This window comes from Panthera uncia, assembly GCF_023721935.1.
Source record: "Panthera uncia isolate 11264 chromosome C1 unlocalized genomic scaffold, Puncia_PCG_1.0 HiC_scaffold_4, whole genome shotgun sequence".
Lineage (NCBI taxonomy): Eukaryota > Metazoa > Chordata > Mammalia > Carnivora > Felidae > Panthera > Panthera uncia.
The window spans coordinates 73,367,284-73,385,557 of NW_026057585.1; the positions used below are offsets into that span (position 1 = coordinate 73,367,284).

The window sequence follows — 18,274 nt, forward strand, 5'->3', positions numbered from 1 at the left end:
TTGCCAGGGAACAGGACAAAGACCAAATATGTGTGTTTTTCTTATTAAAAGTCACAATATCACAAAGAAATAGGGCAGAAAATAGGAGAAGACAGACAGTAAACATAAATACATGAAAATATTTTAGGTAGTGATACGTGCTGAGGGAAAAGGAGATAATTGGATTGATAGTGGCTGTGTGGGGAATGGAATGTTTTTGCTAGAAGGTTGGTGAAGGTCTGTGAGGAATTGATGTTTGAGATAAGACCCAAATATTGAGAAGGAATCAGGTATGCAAAGTCCTGGGAAAAGCACATTCCGGACCGAGGAAATTACAGGTCAAAGAATAAAGGCATAGCCTATTCGAGAAGCAGAAAGCAAGCTAGTGTGTCTGGAGCGTGACAAGGAAGGGGTGGGGTTAGGGGGTTGAGATGCAGTCAGAGGCAGAAAGGGCCAGATGCTGCAGTACTTTCTAGACCATGCATGCTAAGGAGTTCAGATTTCAGAGAGTCCAGATCCCACGGGGGAAATGGGAGGAACTGTATTTGAGCCAAGGTCGAGATAAAAGCTCTAAGCAGTACACTAAATTAACTGAGATTCCTAGCAGCCAAGGCAAGACTATTTTCTGCCTCTGCACTATTAGGCTGTAGCAAGGCTAGCTATTCTCCAGGCCTTGGAAGAGGCACAGAGTATTTTCCACCACTTTTTTTCTCCCTAGACCCCAAATTAGATTTGGCTCTAATCTTGCCCATCTGCCAAAGTCTATCTAGAAGTGGTCCCCAGAGCCAAGGTAAAAGCAGCCTTACCCACCAGACCCCCAGTGAGCCCAAGTAATCCCCTCACTCATTGTTCCCGCTGACTTTGGTCCAGGCTGAACCACAGCCTTAATGTAAAATTTCTTCTGGCCCTTTCCAAAATCAGATCTACTCTTAAAGAACAAAGATTTGACTTAAGAAGAGTCTCAGATCCTCATCCCTTTGTGGAAGAACCCTTCCCTCCCTCAGCCACCTCCAGTTGCTCTGCTCTGCTCTGGCACTAACGTGAGCCTCACCCACAGGGCCATCGGGACGTGCCAAGGAGAGTGGGGATGCGTTACAAACCAGTCCCCACCCGTTATGGCAGGTGCCCTCCTGTCCTGCAGGGTCGGACCGATACCTGGAAAGCCGGGATGCCTCTCGACTGAGTGGCCGGGACCCCTCCTCGTGGACAGTAGAGGACGTGATGCAGTTTGTCCGGGAAGCTGATCCCCAGCTTGGACCCCACGCTGACCTCTTTCGCAAACACGTAGGTGCCCCCGCCTGACCTCTCCTGTGTCCACTGGGAGTCTTGCTTTGGCAATTTGTAGACTCTTAAAGGCCCCTCGAGACTAAGCACGGGAGACACCATGAAAACAGAGACGATATCTCAGGTCTCCAGCCGCCCTTGTCGGGCACTGAGCTCAGCCCCCTCCTGCAGTGTAGGTCTGACTCAGCCACGTTCCTGCTGGGTGCGTGGCCTGTGGGCTCAGGCCTGGGGAAAGGACTCTCCTCTTTTCCTAGACGTGTGTGCTCTCCCATCTGCCTGCCTTGGCCTGAGAATCGGGGGCCTCAGCCCAGGTTAGAGTCCCCTGCCACCTGGCCCCTACTCTCCAACCTCATCAGCCCCCATCATGTCCTTGTTCCTCTGGGAACCGCCACCATCTCTTCAAGTGACCATTTGGCTGTGTAGCCAAGCACCGCTCCCGACTCTCCTGCGGTGACCATACTCCTGATTTGGGCACAAACCCGTTTCCCAGCAGCCCCTGCTGCTGGGTGCTGTTCTACCCATTGGGTGCTCAGAACAGATGCGCTCCCTTTCATCAATCATTCCAATCTTTCATGCCATTGGGTCTGGGGCTGCTCTTAGGTCCGGCCTGAAGGTCTCACAGTGGCTCAGCAAGTGCCTGCTCTGGGTCTAGCTCGCACAGAGGGGCCCCTGCTGCTCAGGAAGGAAGATGACTCACGGAGTGACAGTCGAGGGCCAGTATAAAACCAGTCTGGGAGAGGGGACGAGCACAGGTTGGGGGAGGCTTACTGGGAGACATGGAACCTACCCGGGCCGGGCCGTCAGCAGCTGCGAGGGTGGGGAAACACCTCAGGCAGCAGGGAAAGGAAGCCAGCACGAGCTCCTGTGAAGAGCGCACCTGCTGGGCTCAGTAGCAGATGTGGGGCCGGCAGCAGAAGCTGTGGGAACAGGTAGGCTTTAGCGGCACAGCGTGCTCACTGGGCCCCGCGTGCCCGGGTGGCTTTCATCAGAACCCGGGTGGTCAGACCCACCAGGCCTCTGATGGTGCCTTCCCCCACCCCCGCCAGGAGATCGATGGCAAGGCCCTGCTTCTGCTGCGCAGCGACATGATGATGAAGTACATGGGGCTGAAGCTGGGGCCCGCGCTCAAGCTCTCCTTCCACATTGACCGGCTGAAGCAGGGCAAGTTCTGAACCGGGAGACACCGCCCAGACAACTGCGGGGTCCTCCGGAAGGGGTCGACATTCTTCTCCCCGGAAGGAGGGCCAACAGTCTGCTCCGGGCGCCTCAGTGGGGCTCAGGGCCGCCTCAGGACTCCAGGAGGCTGTGTGGAGCCACCACTGCTCCCCCTCCTGCCATGATACGTCCTTCCATGAAGGACTGAGGAGGGGGGAGTGTGGGGCCCAGGGCTGGCGCTGCTCTTGCCCTCAGCCCTGCCTCGGCTCTGAGGCCCCTCTGTATTTATTTCTCAAGCCCGCTGGCCTTTCAGCGGGCGTTTAGACTGAACACCTTCCGGGTGATGGAGGAAGGGGCTGACCTCTGAGGCCCCAGAAGACGGGGCCCTGAATTGACACTCGTGCCCAGTTCCCCTGCCACCTGCCGGGCCTGGTGTGGCACCCCACTGCCCCACAGCTCCCGCCACCTCCTCACAAGAGCTCCAGACTCCAAACTCATGGTGCAAACCTCTACCTTTTTTAAAAAAAGATCTTTTCTTATTGTTAATTTATTGTTTCTGGCACTCGGGCAAGCCCTCCGGTTCATACTCCTCCCGCTCCAGACACCTGGTTTCAGGAGGTGGGAGACTGCCCCGCCCCGGTCCCAGAGAGGCATGGGCTCTTTCTCAGACCACATCACCCTAGAGCGCTTGCTCTGTGGGGTGGACAGATCCCTCAGGCCTTGACCGTGTACCCCTCAGCTTGGGGAGAAGAGAGTGTCTGCCACCTTCCCCTCCGCCTCCAGGGGCCCTCTGCAGCCCCAGGCCTCGTCTGTGGGAATGGGAGTCCCCCGCCCACACCCTCCCCCACACAGCTCCCTGCCCTGGCCAGAACTGCTGCCGAAGAAGGTCAGGCCCCCGGATTTTAGGCCACAAAGCCCGTAAGGCAGATGGGAGGGAAGGGTCTCCCGGCTGGAGTCTGGTTGTCCCCTCTCCATTATCCAGATGCTTCCTTTGTGAGCAGGTCAGCTGCGCCCGCTGCCATCTGGACTTCTTTTATGTCAATTTGTTTATAAATAAAAACCAATATAGATGCCTGTGTGGTTTTAATCAGTCGGCGGCTCACTGCACCTCCAATGGCGGAGCACTCGCCGTTCTTGGTCCTGGCTCCCTCATCCTTAAGTGAGGCATGTAGACAAGGTGATCCCCAAGAGTTCTCCCGACCCCAGCAGTCCCTGAAGAGCAGGCCGCCTGCCAGATGCCCACTGGGAAGGCGGCGTGGAGTCCGTTCTCTGCCCTCAGAGGGCTCCGCTCTGGTGTGGCTAGACAGCAGGGAACGAGGCAGCTACGCGGAGCCCAGGGGGAAGAGCCGTGTTTGGGTCAACAGCTCCAAGAGCCTCCATGGCCGGGTTCGTCCCCCTCCTCCTCGTCGTGGGGCGAGGAGATGTGCGGGCCAGCCAGCTGGCATGGTACCCGTTGTGCCGACGTGGGACCCCGTTTCTATGGGGGTCACAGGAGGGGGCAGCAGCGCCATGCAGGGAAACCTCACGACAGCTGACACTCTTACGTCACCGAGGGCCCCGGGAACTACTCCACAGGAATTAGAGTCGTCTCGTTAAATCTTCACGGCAAACCCATTTTACAGATCAGGAAACGCACGCTTAGCTCACGGCGAGGAAGCGCCAAAGCAATCGTTTGAAGCCAAGTAATCTGACGCCGAGGCCAAGGCTGAGGTTCTAGCCAGTCTCTTTATTGTGACGCTTTGGGCGGGTCACTTCACTTCTTTGGGCCCGTGTGGTATGAGGGTTTCAGATGAGACCAGAGGGCCCTCCCATCGCTCACCATGGCTGGTTCAGACGTGGTGACTGACTTGTAACCTGTCTTCCACTTGGCTCCTGTGGGTTCTAACCGTGGCCCCTGGGATGCCGTCACGGCCAGGGCTGCCGAACCAGAACAGGACCGTTCTCCACAGGCTCCTGGGCACCGGGGTGGTAAGCTGTGTTCATTCACTGCCAAAGAGGGCCTCACTGAACCCCCACAACGAACTTAGCGGTGTGCCCCTTCCCCACGAGACACGGGGACTGAAGGTAACGCCAGCACATGTAGACAAGCCAGGCACACCGCGGGGTTGGACCTTACGGAGCGAATCGGCGTCCACCCCACTTGCCTCCCAGTCTCCAAGAGCGTACGCTTGTGCTGACACACTTGTGCCGAGTGGTTTATGTCCTGCATCTCACTTCAACCTCCCTACAACCCTCCAGAACAACCGTGTTCCTCCCATCTGCAAGTGCGAAACCGAAGCTTGGAGAGAGCTACTCGGCCCAAACTCCACAGCTAATTAGGGGTGCCTGTCACACCCTCTTGGGGCCACCGTCTCGGATCCTGCTGACCATTCAGAGTCAAGACCCACCTTGAAGGCTGTCAGGCACCATCACCCGCCCGCAGGACAGCATGAAGCAGTCCTCCTCGGTGGGGTAGTCCTGGCGAGGCCCGCCATCATCCAGGTGACAGCCCAGGTGGCAAGAGGATGGGGCACATCGGGGAGCCGTGGGGTTCGCCTTGGCTTAGCATCACGCCCCGAGGGAGCAAGAGCTCCCCAGTTCGTCGGCACAGCTACTCCACAGGCATCACTTCCGGGTCCCTACAAGGGACGTGCCCCATTGAGTCACGGCACTGAGGAGGCCCAAAGCGGCTGGTCCAGATAATTTACAGTTACGGTCCGTTCCTGCCATGAGCAACGTTGCCTTGAGACAGCTGACATTCCCCTTTCATCCGGCTTCCCGAGGAACAGAACTAGAAAGGTACCCGTGTGTCAGATTCTGTAGGAGGCGAGAAGATGGTTACCCCTTCGCTCTACTGCCCTAACTTCTGGGGTCAGGACTGCAAAAAAGACTTTTGAAGTTGTTTCTCAAAGCCAAGCCTTTTTTTTTTTTTTAATATTATTTATTTTTGAGAGAGAGCAGGGGAGGGACTGAGAGAGACAAAGGATCCAAAGCAGGCTCTGCACTGACAGCAGATGCGGGGCTCAAACCCACCAACCGTGAGATCGTGACCGGAGCCAAAGTCGGCTGCTTTAACCGACTGAGCCACCCTGGTGCCCCCCAAAGCCAAGCCTTCTGATAGTGACCCAGAGTCCTGCGGAGAAGCTGAAGTGGCCTCTGGCATCCCCAAACACCTGCCGGGCAGGCGAGACCACTCCATGAACCCCCAGTAGTCCAGCTGCCCACAAAATGGGAACACATCTGGGACTGGGGGGGGGGGTCACAGGCCCCCCGGCACCAGCTTCACGTGCCACCCTCACCACCACAAGGAGAGGGCGTTGACTCCGGTGCTGAGGAACAGCAGGAGGTTCATGTGCTTCAGGAGATGACGGAAGAGTCCAGGCTCTACTGAGGGCTGAATGGTTTCAGGAACTGTCTGCCCCCTCCCCACCTGTGGCCCCTCCCTGCTGCTGGCCACACGGTCCCTGTCACCTCCGCGTTGTCAGGCCGTTAGTCCTGAGCAGGAGCCTCCACAGCATCCCTCGGTGACATCTTTGTGAAACAACCTGAGATCTCTGGGCTGTGGCTCTGGTCGTCCGAGTGGACACTGTTTCTACCCTCACACCGATGCCATGATCCCTCCTCAGGAAGAGCCGTAAGGTGACTCCCCCCTCCTCCCTGCATCTAACGCTAAAACCTTGGAGAACATTCTTGGGTGTCGGAGAGCCCAGACACCCCTCCCCTCATCGTCCCTCAGCTTTTGGCAGCCTCCTTGCCCTAAGTCACCTCATTTTTTTAATTTTTTTTAATTTATTTTTTTTTTTATTTTTGGGACAGAGAGAGACAGAGCATGAACGGGGGAGGGGCAGAGAGAGAGGGAGACACAGAATCGGAAACAGGCTCCAGGCTCCGAGCCATCAGCCCAGAGCCTGACGCGGGGCTCGAACTCATGGACCGCGAGATCGTGACCTGGCTGAAGTCGGACGCTTAACCGACTGCGCCACCCAGGCGCCCCCTAAGTCACCTCATTTTATCAGGAAGCTCCACAGCTGGAAACCTCTAGACCAGGGACCACGACAGCCACGTGTCACACACTGTGCATCTGTGCCGGGCCTGTGACACCAAAGCCACTGCAGGTGCTTCCAGCGACCCACAGCTGACAAGTCCCAGTGTAAAGACACCGGACCCAAGACACCTGTGGGTAGCTGGGGCTGGACCCTGCCAGAGGTGGGCGGGAATCAGCAGGCAGATGCCCACACGCAAGGGGAAGGTTCCAGATGGGCTGGAGCGCCGCCGTGGGGCCCAGATGGCAAAGGCTGGGTCCATACCACTTCTCCCCCGAGCTCCCGAGTTTGCTCTCCGGACATCCTGTCCTCTCCCACATGATGGCTGAGCTCAGTTCTGGCCTCTGCCCCTGCCCCTCTGCTCCTTGGCTGGCCTCGCTGGGCAGTCAGCGCAGACACCCGTTGTTGATGTGGTTTCGGGGATCGTGGCCGTGTGGGGCCACCAAGTGGACACTCTCCAGATAACATGGGAAGAACCTTATCCATAGCTTCCCTCTCCCCCTCATCTTTGGGTCCACCTCACATTCTTAATCTTAGATTCAAGAGTTTTTTCCCTCTAGTGCAAAGTAGGGTTTGTCAATAAGGCCACAGACATCCAGTGAGGGGACTACAAGGGGCTGCTTATCCCTAACACCGGGCCTGTGTCTGCCACCGGCCGGGCCACCTGCAAAGTGCCATCAGTACTGTTAGAAAGCCTGATGCTGTAACCCAGTGATATTGCAGCACATTTCAGTATTTAAGACATCACTTTGTAAATGTATTCAGTGCTTACAATGACAGTTTTTACCGCCCCCCCCCAAAGGAAATGGAACGGATGTTCATTTCACGTAAGGTGGTTAAAGATCCCAGGGAAATTAGTAATGCAGGTGTTTAAAGAGACCCCCAGTAAGAGTGGGGAGAGCTTGGGCACGCAGATCAGCGTGGAAAACCTCACGCAAAAGGCTGCCTGATAGCAAGGCCCCTGGAGAAGTGAGTCACGTCCTCTGGTTCACATGTTCACATGTTCCGTCTGTCAGGGCGCCTCTCCCCACGTAGCCTTCTTCTTCGGCAGCTACAGCCCCTGCTGCGTGGTTGCCGTGAGAGCAGCTCGTGTTGGCAGAGTCTCGACAGGCCTGAAAGAGAGGAGGGGGAGCATGGGGAGCTCCCAGCCGTCATGCCGGGGTGGGCACGGGGAGGGCACCTGCCAGGCTCTTCCAGAGCCTCACGCTGCGCCTGACCGCCTCGGTCTCCTCTCTGGGCTTCCCCAGCCAAGCCTCTGCCTCAGCGTCCCCGAGGGAAACAAAACTCCATTAGCATCTCCAGAACGGCTGCTCAGAGAAGGGAAGCACCCCGCTGCCCCCAGCCTCCCCAGTCTGGAGCATCTGCCTCCACACTCACCACCCCTCCAACTCAGGACTTCCAGAAGCCGCGTGGGAATGAGCTACCTACATCTGCATAATGAAAGCATTTACCAAAACCCCCGCCCCAGAACAGATTTCTGCTTTTAATAAAGGCTGTGTATCACCCATGTCTTGGCCCCTGTCAAACAGTAGGTGACAACCCTGTCCTTGAAAAGAAGTGGCAAATCTTGACCTATTTTTCAGGGCTCCGGCCGGACAGCAACCTCCGTCTCTGGCGTGGAGCAGGGGGCCTGGGGTCCAGGGCAGCCCTGGGCCCAGCGGTGTGTGCTCAGATCCGTCTTGGGAGTAGCTGGGTCATCAGTGCTCAGCGGAGCCTGGGATTGGTCACGAAGGGGAAGATGGGGACTCGTGGCACCGGAGGACCTGCGCGGTCACGGTTTGGGGCAGGGACAGGAGAGACATTACAGAAGGAGGAAGTATGTTCTCAGCCCCTGGACTGTGGGAGCTGCCCAGACGGAGCCACACAGCCCAGCCATAGTGTGTGTTCACTACCTTGGGGGTCGGGAAGGGGTGGGGGTGGGGAGGAGTTTTCCTGATTGACTTCCCAACCCGGGGGCCTGAGGCCGGCCAGGAAGTCATTGTTGACTCCTGTTAGATCACAGAGGTGGCTGTGCAGGCCCCGCCCACTTCCTGCAGCCCCTGTTCTCCCTGCCCGCCGCGGAGCCCCCAAGATCCCGCCCCCCCCCCAAACCAGGGAGCTGCTGGCCAGGGGTCAGGAGTCTGTGGGAGCTGAGGGCGGGCACCCCCCACGCTCCACCAGGAACCCTCAGGACATGAGGGTCATAGGCCTCCCTTTTCTTCCTGTTCCTGTTTGCCCTGAATGCCCCCACCCCAGCCGTGCTGGTCGCCAGGCCTGACTGTCTCAAGGATCCAATCTGAAAAGATGCAGGCGGGTGGTAGCTGCCGCCCAGAACGGAGGCCGGGTGTGTGGGGGTGAGTGAAGGGCTCCTATGGGTTCTGTCTGTGCACAGCTCGGGCATGAGGCCCCTGGCCCTGCGGGAGCGGGCGTCCTTAAGGGCGCCAGCTCTGCCCCTCCTCACTTCTGCTCTCGGGACCCAAATCAGAGGATTCGGTCTTAGACCGGGAGTTCTTAAGAAGGGCCGTGAGCCTCCTCAAACTGGAAGGCCGTTTTTCTGGGGAGGGGCCAAAGCTTTCATCAGTGTCCCCTGCTCTAAAAACCCTCTGGCCCAGCCCTGTTTCAGAGCCTCTGCTGGGCTCACACCAGGCTCAGACGGGGCAAGAAGCTTCGGTGTGGCTGCTGCTGGTCCTCCAAGGCCCGGGTTAAAGCTTCCTCTCCAGAGTCCCCTTGAAAAGGTTTCCCTGGGGCCTAGAGGCAGCAGGGACCCCTGGGGGGCAGGAAACCCTGGGAGGCCTCCAGCCTGTGGACTGGAGAGGAAAGACAGGACGTCTGGGGCCCACGAAGGGTTGTGGTGGGGCCCTCAAAGACCTGAGTTCTGGTCCCCTCGGCCCCTCTTTGGGCATATCCCCTCGGTCTTCCCTCCTGTAGAATGGAGGGGCAGGCCCCCATGCTCTGCTGTCTGCCTCAGCCCTGGCTGACTCCCTTCTTTCCTGTCCTAGGCCTTGGGCTTGGGTGGGTGGCAGGCCCCTTCCGGCTGGCCCTCTGCCCTCCCTCCCTCCCTCTGGCTCTGCCCAGCCCCTGCCAATCTGTGAACCTCCCAGGAGCCTCTGCACCCCCTGAGTCCCCTGGGAGGCCCTGGGAAGAACAGCCAGCAGTAAGGAATCCCGGAAGCCCTTCTGAGGGAGACCTCTCCAGGGACCCCCCCCGCCCAGGAAGAGATCACCGCAAACGCAGGTGCAGGAGCCCCTCATGGAGCTCTTGGGCACGCCACCCCTGCAAGAGGTCCCCGGGGAAGAGTCCCTGCCTGAGGACTCAGGCCTGCAGGTGACGCCCAGCACGCACATTCTCTACGTGGGCCACCTGAACCCCCAGTTCTCAGTGCCTGTGCTCACCTGCCTGCTGCGAGACGCCCTGGAACGGCTGGGGCTGCCGGTGGCACGGGAGCACATCGAGGTGGTGAGGCGACCACGGAAGGCCTACGCACTGGTGCAGGTGACCACCCACAGGGACAGCCTGGCCTCCCTCCCCTGGCGCCTGCAGACGGCCGTGGAGGAGCACCAGATCCTCAAGGAGCTGGTGGCCCGCGGGAAGGAGCTGGTGTTGGGTGTCGGCCGAGGGCCCCCGCACGGCAGAGAGGTAAAGGGGGCGCTTCTGGAGCCACCAAGCCTGCAAGTCCCAGAGCCTCACCTGGGGGCGGGGAGAAGCCTGGGCAGGGGTGGAGGTGCGTCTTTGAGGAGCCAGGGGCAGATCTGCAAACCTGCTGGCTGCTACTCAAATGAGCATAGCCTGAGGCTGGCACTGCCTGCTGACTCCGGGGAGGCTCCCTGACCTTCACAGTTTGCCTCCAGCCTGGAAGCGTTTGGAGAAGGGCCAAAGTGTGGGGACTGCTCCCTGGGCCCTTCTGTATTCCATCCTCTGGGTCTGGGCCAGCCCGGGCCTTCAGGGTTTTCTCCTTGGCCCACCGCATCCACTCGGCTGGCCAACATTAGTGCCCGCTCCAGGCCAGGCAGCACAGCAGAAAGCAAAGGCTCGGCCCTGCCTTAAAGAGCCCTCATCTTTGAGCAGAGCCAGACAGAGCCAGTTACAGCGCTTCGGCAGCCTGGAGCCGTGGGAGGACACAGAGCTGTGGGGACAGGTTCACAGAAGGGCTGAAGTCTAAGCTGGGACTCGGGGAGCGCAAGGTCGTTCTAGGCAGGGGGACATGGTGACGGGGGATGTTGCATTTGCAGAAGGGCAAGCCTTTTGGTGCCGCTGGAGCTCAGGTTGAAGGCTGCTGGGGAGCTAAGGAAGAAAGCTGGGCCAGAGGGCAGGGGCCAGGAAGGGCTTCGAGACGGAAGCAGGGGGAGGGAGGGAAGGTGGGCCTTTATGGGGGATGGGAGGACGCAGTCAACTCACTGCAGCTGTGGCAGGACACTCTGTGAGACAGGTGATCTTGGTTTTCCTTTCGGGATGAAAACTCCATGGTGTTCAAATGGTTGCAGAACTGAACAGCTCTGAGACTGACATTTCAAGACCTGTGAGCCTGACTTCATGTTTGTGTGGCAGTTTCTCGTGTTTCTGAGAAACTGTTTCCTTTGGGAACTGCAGGGCTGGTAGGGATGTGCCCCTCACCACCATGCCCCAGCCCGCACGGCACTCCCAGCCCCGGAAGCCCCTGCTGGAGACTGGGAGGCAGCAAGGAGCCAGGGACAGCAGCAGAGAACCCAGTAAGGGAGGAGTGAAAATCTTCTTGCATCCAGGGTCAGCAAGGAGGGTGGATGGGAGGTACGGAGGCTGTGATGAGGCCCAGAAGAGGCCGGTGGCCATGAGTCTGCTCATGCACAGAGCCCGAGAACAAAACAGAAACCACAGAAGGGGTCTCAGGAGGGCCAGAGGAGGGTTGAGATTCAGGACTGATCAGTGGTCCAGAAAGCGATAGGCAGGCATTTCAGGGAGACAAGAAGGGGGTTATCTGTTGGAATGATCTTGGCCCTGAGCCTCAGAGGCCAGTCTACAACCTAAGTGGGAAGAGATTGGCCTCCGGGGTTCTGGCTCCCAACCTGAGAAGGAGAACTCCTTGTCCTCACCATGCATACCATAGCCCAGCAGGAAGGAGCAGTGGCGGCTCAAACCCTTGACTTAGCAGGTTTCCAGCACTGGCTGCTGGACGGTGGGCAGTTAGGCCCTTCCACCTGGGATGGGACATTAGGATGCCCCAGCGGGCTGGGCCCCAGGCGGAAGGAGGTATGTCCCGTCCCTCTTGTCCTGTCACCCGAGGCTCCTTACTCTCACCCCTCACCCCAGCGGGAGGACGACAGCAGCCGGAGCCCGAGCCCCAGCCCTGCCAACAGCCTCCCGGCACGGGCCCCGCAGAGGTCCCAGGACCGGCCCAGCAGCGCACGCTCCGACAGCGCCATCGTGCACCAGGAGGTCCCGGGCCAGGAGCGCCTCTTCCAGGGCGCCTTCCTGGGCAGCGAGACGCGCAGCGTGGAGTTCAAGCGCGGCGGCGGCGAGTACCTGAGCCTGGCCTTCAAGCACCACCTGAGGCGCTACGCGTGCGCCTTCCTCAACGGCGAGGGCGGCAGCCTGTTGGTGGGCGTCGAGGACAGCGGCCTGGTGCGGGGCGTCCCCTGCAGCCACCGCGACGAGGACCGCGTGCGCCTGCTGGTGGACTCCATCCTGCAGGGTTTCCAGCCCCAGGTCTTCCCCGATGCCTACACACTCTCCTTCATCCCCGTGGTCAGCCCCATCGCCTCCACCACCCCCCTCAAGGTGAGCCCTGGGTCTGTCTGGCCCCCGCGTGATGGCCCCATTCAGCTCTGCTGAGCAGGGCTGGCGAGGGGAGAGGGTGGGGGCGGAGGGGGGCCGGGCAGAGTGACCGAAGGAGAGGCCAGAAGTGCCCCTTGCCCCCACGCCCACCAGGCTGCCCCAGGAGCCCAGAAGAGCCAGCCAGGTGGGATTAGCGACCAGAGTCACTGTCGCCCTTACCAAGGTGATCCGCCTGAGCGTGCACGCCCCCAGGGCCCAGGCCGAGCCGCAGCTCTATGAGACTGACCAGGGGGAGGTGTTCTTGCGGCGGGACGGGAGCATCCAGGGCCCGCTGTCTGTCCACGCCATCCAGGAGTGGTGCAAGCAGGTAAGCGGCTGGGGCGGGGACAGGCCAGCAGTCCTGGCCATGCCACCGGGTTTCCCTCAGTGCTCCATCACCCGCAAGTACACGGGGGGTGGGGGGAGCACTGAAATAACCCTGCTACACCCCATGTTCCACCGCGTGGCCTGGGGGAGCCGGGGTCGGGTGGGGGGATGGAATATTGAGAAGCTTTAAGACCACCCTGAAGACGGGGCCGTACTATACTGTATTTAGGGGAAGGCCCTTACAATGGGGGGCAGTTAGTGCTGGATAGAGTCCTAAGAAAAAGCCTTTTCAAGAGGGAAACATCAGATGGCAGAAAAGCAGAGGAGAGCAAGGGGCTGGCGGAGAGAGGGAGGGACATGCCCGGATGGCTCCCACCCAACCCTTGAGTCGGCCGGCCCCGGGGGCTGGGATGCTGGCAGGCCCCTCAGGCCAAGCGGCTTCCCTCAGCCCCCAGGGTTGATTTGTCAGGGGTGGTGGCATGGCCAGGAACCCGGCTCCCACCAAGCAGGGAGGGCCATGTGGTCCCCAGTGGTCTTGAGTAGGCCCCCCCTGGGCCCTCCGGGGCTTTCCTTCCTCCGTCAGTTCAACCCTGGGTGGAGGGGGCAAACCCGAGGCGGCACCACCTCAGGCCTCTGCTTGTGGGGTGACCCCACCCCCCCACACACACACCGCAGAAGTGGGTGGCGGAGTTGCGCACGCTGCAGGAGAGGGTGAAGGTGCTGACGGCGGAGAAGGAGCAGCTCTGGCAGCAGCTGAAGCAGCAAGGACCCGGCTCCCGAACCTGCTGCGTCCTGTGAGGGCCCGGGTCGGCGAGCAGGGCCGGGCACCGGCAGGCCAGCTCTCCCTGGCAGATGCAGGATTTCCTGTCTGAGCCGAAGTCCTCCCTTTAAAACCCGTCTGGGCTGTTCAGAGGTGGACGGGAGCGCGACCATCCTCGCTCCTTCGACAACCGCACACGCACGGGCTTCAATCCCGAGCGGACCCCCGTCTGTGTAGCTGAGAAACTGCTCTTAGCACGATCCCCAAGGAACCTTCCTTCTGGAAAGAACTGGTAAAAATTTGGCCAGGGCGATCGGAGGGCTGAGCTGTGAGGGACGGTCCTACTTCCTCAGAAGCTCCCTTTGCCCAGCCCGGGGTCTGCGACTCCAGTGGCGAGACGGGGCCAGAAAGGAATGCGTCATACGGGGAAAGCCCTTCTGCAGATGGCCAGGCACGCTCGGTAACCGTGCCTGTAGGGCAAACAGGCCACCCTGCAGCCACCACCCCGGGCTTGCTGGAACTTGTGACTGTCAAAGCTCTTTAATAAATTACATGCACCCTGGGGCAAGAATGGTTCTTTCGAGGACATCCGGCCGGCCAGCTGGATGCAGCTGAGCCCTGAGCCCCGCGCCCAGCCCACCTCTGTCCAGGAGGCTGAGCCAGCCCCGGGCTCCTCCCACACGGAGCTATGGGGCCTGGATGGTTGCAATCCATTCCAGCTTTGCCTTAAAGACCGGGTCCCCTGGGGCAAATTGCTACCTCTGTTCAGTTTCTTCATCTATAAGACAGTGAAATGGACTGGGGGCAGGAGCACTTGTCATCATGAGAGCCACACCCTGTCTCCCCAGCACCTGTACAGGAAGAGTCTGACTTCCATCCCAAGCACCCTCCAGCCACTGGCGAGGATTCCTGCTCTGGCCATTTCCCCTGTCATCTCCACCAGCCGAGCCAGAGACTAGAAAGCCAATGTCTGATCATGCCCTGCTCGGGCTCAAAGAACTCAAAAGAACTCCCCATTTCATCAGAAGCCAAGTCCAAACAGTGGTCTATACAATTCGCAAGTTGGCCCATCTGACCTCAACCCCTCCTGCCCCTTGCTCCTGTGTTCCAGCTACACCCACCAGCTTGTTTCATGAACACACTTGCTTCAGGGCCTTTGCACTGGCTGCTTCCCCCCCCCCCCCCCCCCCCCCCGAATGCTCCTCCCCCCGAGAGCTGCAGGGCTATTTCCTCTCTGCTCCACTTTCAAGTGACAGGGAAGGATATTCGCTACCCAGCCCACTTCAAATTATACCTCCTTCCCCAGCACCCCCCTTCCCCCTTTCCTGCTTCCAACCTTTTCCCCCAGTGCACTTGTCAGTCACTTTCCGTAGCTTTTATTTATAGCTGTCCCCTCCCCTGCAGTAGAATCCATGCTCCGGGGGACAGCGGTCTGGATCTGTTTTGTTCATGGCTGTTAAGTTCAGAATCTCAGACATGGTGAGCACGTAGTGGCTGCCAAATAAATATCTGCTGGTGAAACAAGGAGCCGCCTAGACTTAGGTCTGAGCCACTAGAAAACCATGGAATCTTGTCAGACGGCATTTCACAGGCGGGCCTGCAAAACACGCTTCCCTTGGGGCGCCTGGGTGGCTCAGTCGGTTAAGCATCTGACTTCGGCTCAGGTCATGACCTCCCGGTTCGTGGGTTCGAGCCCCGCGTCGGGCTCTGCGCTGATGACTCCCCAACCGCTCTCACTCATCAGTCACCCAAACCCGGGGCCCGAATCACGTTTCCAGAGGCCACTGGGAACCAGCACAGAGGTTGTGCTGATCAAGAAGTCAGGAGAGGAGCCATTTCTGAGCACCTTCCACGTGCTGGGCACGTGCTGGATGCTGGTCCAGGCAGCACGACCCTCAGACGTGCTCTCCCTGGGAACGAGCCGTTTTCTGCCAAGGCAAGCGCAGTCCTGTCGCTGAGCTGCTGCAGACTAAGAACTGGCATGGACCACCTGGGTTGAAGCGAAGGACGCCCGAGGAACTTCTCCCCCAGAAGCTCTGGACACCGGTCAGTCACCACTGGGTGCGGAAAGCCATCCTCCGGTCCTGGCGTCAGCCCGGCATGGTCCCCACTGCCACAGCCAGGGTGGCAGGGCGGGTCAGGCTTTGTAAGCCCCGGAAGGCCAGTCCTGGTCCCTTCTCTAGGAAGGTCACCCGAGCGGGCAGCACTCAACGACTCGTCCGCCGAGGCGCTCCCCGATGCAGGGGCGGGAGATCGCCCCGCCGCGGGGCCTTTGCAAACCGCCCCACACCCAGCCGAGTCTTCACGGTTGTGGGGAGCGCTGCTGTCACCAGCGGGCACGTCGGAGTCCTCCGTTGGGGGAAGGCTATTGCGAAAATGATTTAGACGGTCTGCTAAGACCACCAGGTGGAGACCGCGGTTAGGATTCACCCCATCGGCCGCATTCGAAGTCCCGAGACTGGGATGAAGGCCTCTGCGAGTGAACACGTTTTACTTTGGTCCATGAGAACCGGAGACAGACAAAGGCAGCGAGGTTGCTCGTGCCTGGTCGGGGGCAAGAACACCAGCTTCTGGGCTTTGGCCGTGATGGGTGAGTGGAAGCGTGCAAGGAAAAGGAGGCCCACTTCTCCGGATCTCCCCGATGGAGGGGCTGGGCTAAATGGTGACATTTGCCTCCCCAACCCAGTTTCTCGAGGGTCGGGGAGGAAAGGCTGTGGACCACTGATGGGCAATCCAGGCTGAGCCTCTGCCTCAGACTGTAGAGAGGAGCCGGCTCCTGAGTGGGTGAGCTCAGCAGCCAGAGAGGGGGCGGGCGGGCACCAGTGTCCCCAACAAGGACGGATGCAGTATTGCTCATTGCACTCTGGAGGACACAGCCCGCAGGACGCTGCTGTGGTAGCGGCCAGGGTAGCAGGAAGACCACCCTGCGGATAAAGCAGTCCTGCTGGCTAACAGTCGTGGGTCCGCTGCTCCCTGGCCACACACGTGAGGGAGGGACCGCCATAAACAACATATAAATGTTTTAAAAAATGTTGTTTTTTAAAAAAGAAAGGCTCCTCTGGGCACCTGGATGGCTCAGTCAGTTAAGCATCTGACCTCGGCTCAGGTCATGATCTCTCAGTTCGTGGGTTCAAGTCCCGCGTTGGGCTCTGTGCTGACAGCGTGGAGCCTACTTCGGATTTTGTGTCTCCCTTTCTCTCTGCCCCTCCCCCACTCACACTGTTTCTATCAAAAATGAATGTTAAAAAAAAAAAGGCTTCTCAAGGCGCCTGGGTGGCTCAGTCGGTTAAATGTCTGACTTCGGCTCAGGTCATGAATGACCTTGCAGTTCGTGGATTCGAGCCCCCCATCGAGCTCCGTGCTGACATCTCAGAGCCTGGAGCTTGCTTCACATTCTGTGTCTTCCTCTCTCTCTGCCCCTTCTCTGTCATGCTCTCTCTCTCTCTCAAAAATAAACATACATTAAAAAAAAAATGGCTACTCTCAGTTTTTGGTTTTTTTTTTAAATTTTTTTTTTTCAACGTTTTTTATTTATTTTTGGGACAGAGAGAGACAGAGCATGAACGGGGGAGGGGCAGAGAGAGAGGGAGACACAGAATCGGAAACAGGCTCCAGGCTCCGAGCCATCAGCCCAGAGCCTGATGCGGGGCTCGAACTCACAGACCACGAGATCGTGACCTGGCTGAAGTCGGACGCTTAACCGACTGCGCCACCCAGGCGCCCCTACTCTCAGTTTTTAAACGAAGTGTCATCAGATCGTCCACCAAAGGACGCCCCACTGGAGGAGAGCCAGGTACTGAGAGTTCAGGTGACACAGACATGTCTGGCTGCCACACTCGGACGTTCCCCACCGGCCGCGACGTCAAGCACATCACAAAGCGTGGCTCATTCTGCATTCTTTATTTCTTAAGTTAGAGTATACATGGGGGCTAGCCAGAATAGGACAGGCACACGGCGGTGCCTACTGTTACGTCACGTTAAGAAAATAGCTTTCCATATTGCATTTCAACCGCAATAACACCGTTCTGGAAGGAAGAAATCCCCTCAAGCAAAGCTGTCTGTAGATGAGAGGGTTTTAGAGGCAGTTTCCCCAAAAGATTCTTTGTTCTTTTTTCTTTCTTTCTTTTTTTTTTTTTTTTTTAAGCAACCCCTTGATGCAAGGAGTATCTCCCAGCCCCAGGAAGAGAAGTGTGGCCGGAGCACAGGGAGGCGGAAACCACGCTTCCGAGAGACCGGCCACCTGCTGTCCCACGTGACCCCAAACTAACCGTTCCCTTTGGACGACAGTACCAGTCACAGCGGGCGGCAGGCGGCCCCGCAGAGCAGGGGTTCCCAGCACCGGCCGCCGTGAGCACTCGCCAGAATCGTCCCTCCGCACGCACTAGGTCCGCGTGGCACACACTTCCCACGGTCTAGGCATTCAAGGGGAGGCGACGGGCTACACGCCTGGATCCACCACGACTGGAGGTAGTTTGGAGAAACGAGGTGACCAATGGGCGCTCCACCGGCACGCGCATCATCCGCTCCTGCCCAGAGGACCCGCTCCTCGGCCAAGAGCTTTGGGGACCACACGGGGCGTCCACACCGGGCTTCCACACGGGGTTTCCACACCAGGCGTCCACGCGGGGCGGCACTGTGTAGGAGCCGATACCCAGGATGGGACATGCGAGTCACAGAGTCTTCCAAATACCTTTCCCCCATAATAAAATAATCTTAATAAAAACATAATTTAAAGGAAGTGTCAAAAGCTGAGTGTAAAATCAAAGCTGTAAACTCTCAAGTCCGAAGGCTGTCTGGAAGAATCATCCCTGTTAAACAAAAGAAAGAGAGAGAGAGAGAGAGAGAGCGAGCAGTTACACGATGTACGTTCCAGTAGACAAGTGAGGATTTCGTCGGCTGCCGTGGCAAACTACACCAGGGGCTCAGTGAGGACCAGCGGCAGGAACCTAACGCGAGGAGTCGGAAGCTGCATTGGTGATTC

The 18,274-nt window shown here is 58.8% G+C and overlaps 3 protein-coding genes and 1 long non-coding RNA gene across 19 annotated transcripts in view; 2 read left to right on the forward strand and 2 right to left on the reverse strand.

The window, feature by feature from the left end:
- Window positions 1-3,488, forward strand: part of SCMH1 (Scm polycomb group protein homolog 1) — a 151,640-nt gene extending 148,152 nt beyond the window's left edge. For 9 of the 11 annotated variants that reach the window (XM_049617394.1, XM_049617401.1, XM_049617405.1 and 6 more), the window contains 2 exons: window positions 1,121-1,263; window positions 2,310-3,488. In XM_049617394.1, coding sequence (XP_049473351.1) covers window positions 1,121-1,263; window positions 2,310-2,435 — 269 coding nt within the window. In that variant the 3' untranslated portion in view covers window positions 2,436-3,488. Of the gene's footprint in view, window positions 1-1,036; window positions 1,264-2,309 lie in introns of all 11 variants that reach the window. The other 2 variants (XM_049617395.1, XM_049617403.1) reach the window with 2 other exon arrangements.
- Window positions 3,489-7,175: 3,687 nt separating this feature from the next.
- On the reverse strand, window positions 7,176-8,467 carry LOC125912726 (uncharacterized). The gene is made up of 2 exons (XR_007454811.1): window positions 8,013-8,467; window positions 7,176-7,552 (listed from the first exon to the last, which is right to left on the reverse strand). It is a non-coding gene; the product is annotated as an uncharacterized LOC125912726 (long non-coding RNA).
- A 12-nt stretch (window positions 8,468-8,479) lies between these two features.
- Window positions 8,480-18,027, forward strand: SLFNL1 (schlafen like 1). Of its 5 annotated transcripts, none has more exons than XM_049617410.1 (5): window positions 8,480-8,773; window positions 9,632-10,055; window positions 11,703-12,170; window positions 12,391-12,534; window positions 17,438-18,027. In XM_049617410.1, the coding sequence occupies exons 1-5, from the start codon at window positions 8,661-8,663 to the stop codon at window positions 17,558-17,560; spliced, it is 1,272 nt and encodes a 423-aa protein (XP_049473367.1). In that variant the 5' UTR covers window positions 8,480-8,660; the 3' UTR covers window positions 17,561-18,027. The 5 variants fall into 5 exon arrangements, with proteins under 5 accessions (XP_049473367.1, XP_049473368.1, XP_049473366.1 ...); XM_049617409.1 differs by lacking the exon at window positions 17,438-18,027 and adding an exon at window positions 13,209-13,855 and having other exon boundaries at window positions 8,481-8,773; XM_049617412.1 differs by lacking the exon at window positions 17,438-18,027 and adding an exon at window positions 13,209-13,855 and having other exon boundaries at window positions 8,482-8,773; window positions 9,419-10,055.
- Window positions 17,179-18,274, reverse strand: part of CTPS1 (CTP synthase 1) — a 31,041-nt gene continuing 29,945 nt past the window's right edge. For both annotated transcript variants that reach the window (XM_049617406.1, XM_049617408.1), the window contains exon 19: window positions 17,179-18,101. The gene's annotated coding sequence lies outside the window, so the exon portion shown is untranslated. The remainder of the gene's footprint in view (window positions 18,102-18,274) is intronic.

Excerpts from the sequence above, each read along its gene's own strand:
- SLFNL1 (XM_049617410.1), top strand. The coding sequence starts at position 8,661 with ATGCCCCCACCCCAGCCGTGCTGGTCGCCAGGCCTGACTGTCTCAAGG. Across the intron at positions 8,774-9,631 it reads CGGAGGCCGGGTGTGTGGGG|GAAGAGATCACCGCAAACGC; the intron begins GTGAGTGAAGGG and ends CCCCCCGCCCAG. Across the intron at positions 10,056-11,702 it reads GGCCCCCGCACGGCAGAGAG|CGGGAGGACGACAGCAGCCG; the intron begins GTAAAGGGGGCG and ends CCCTCACCCCAG.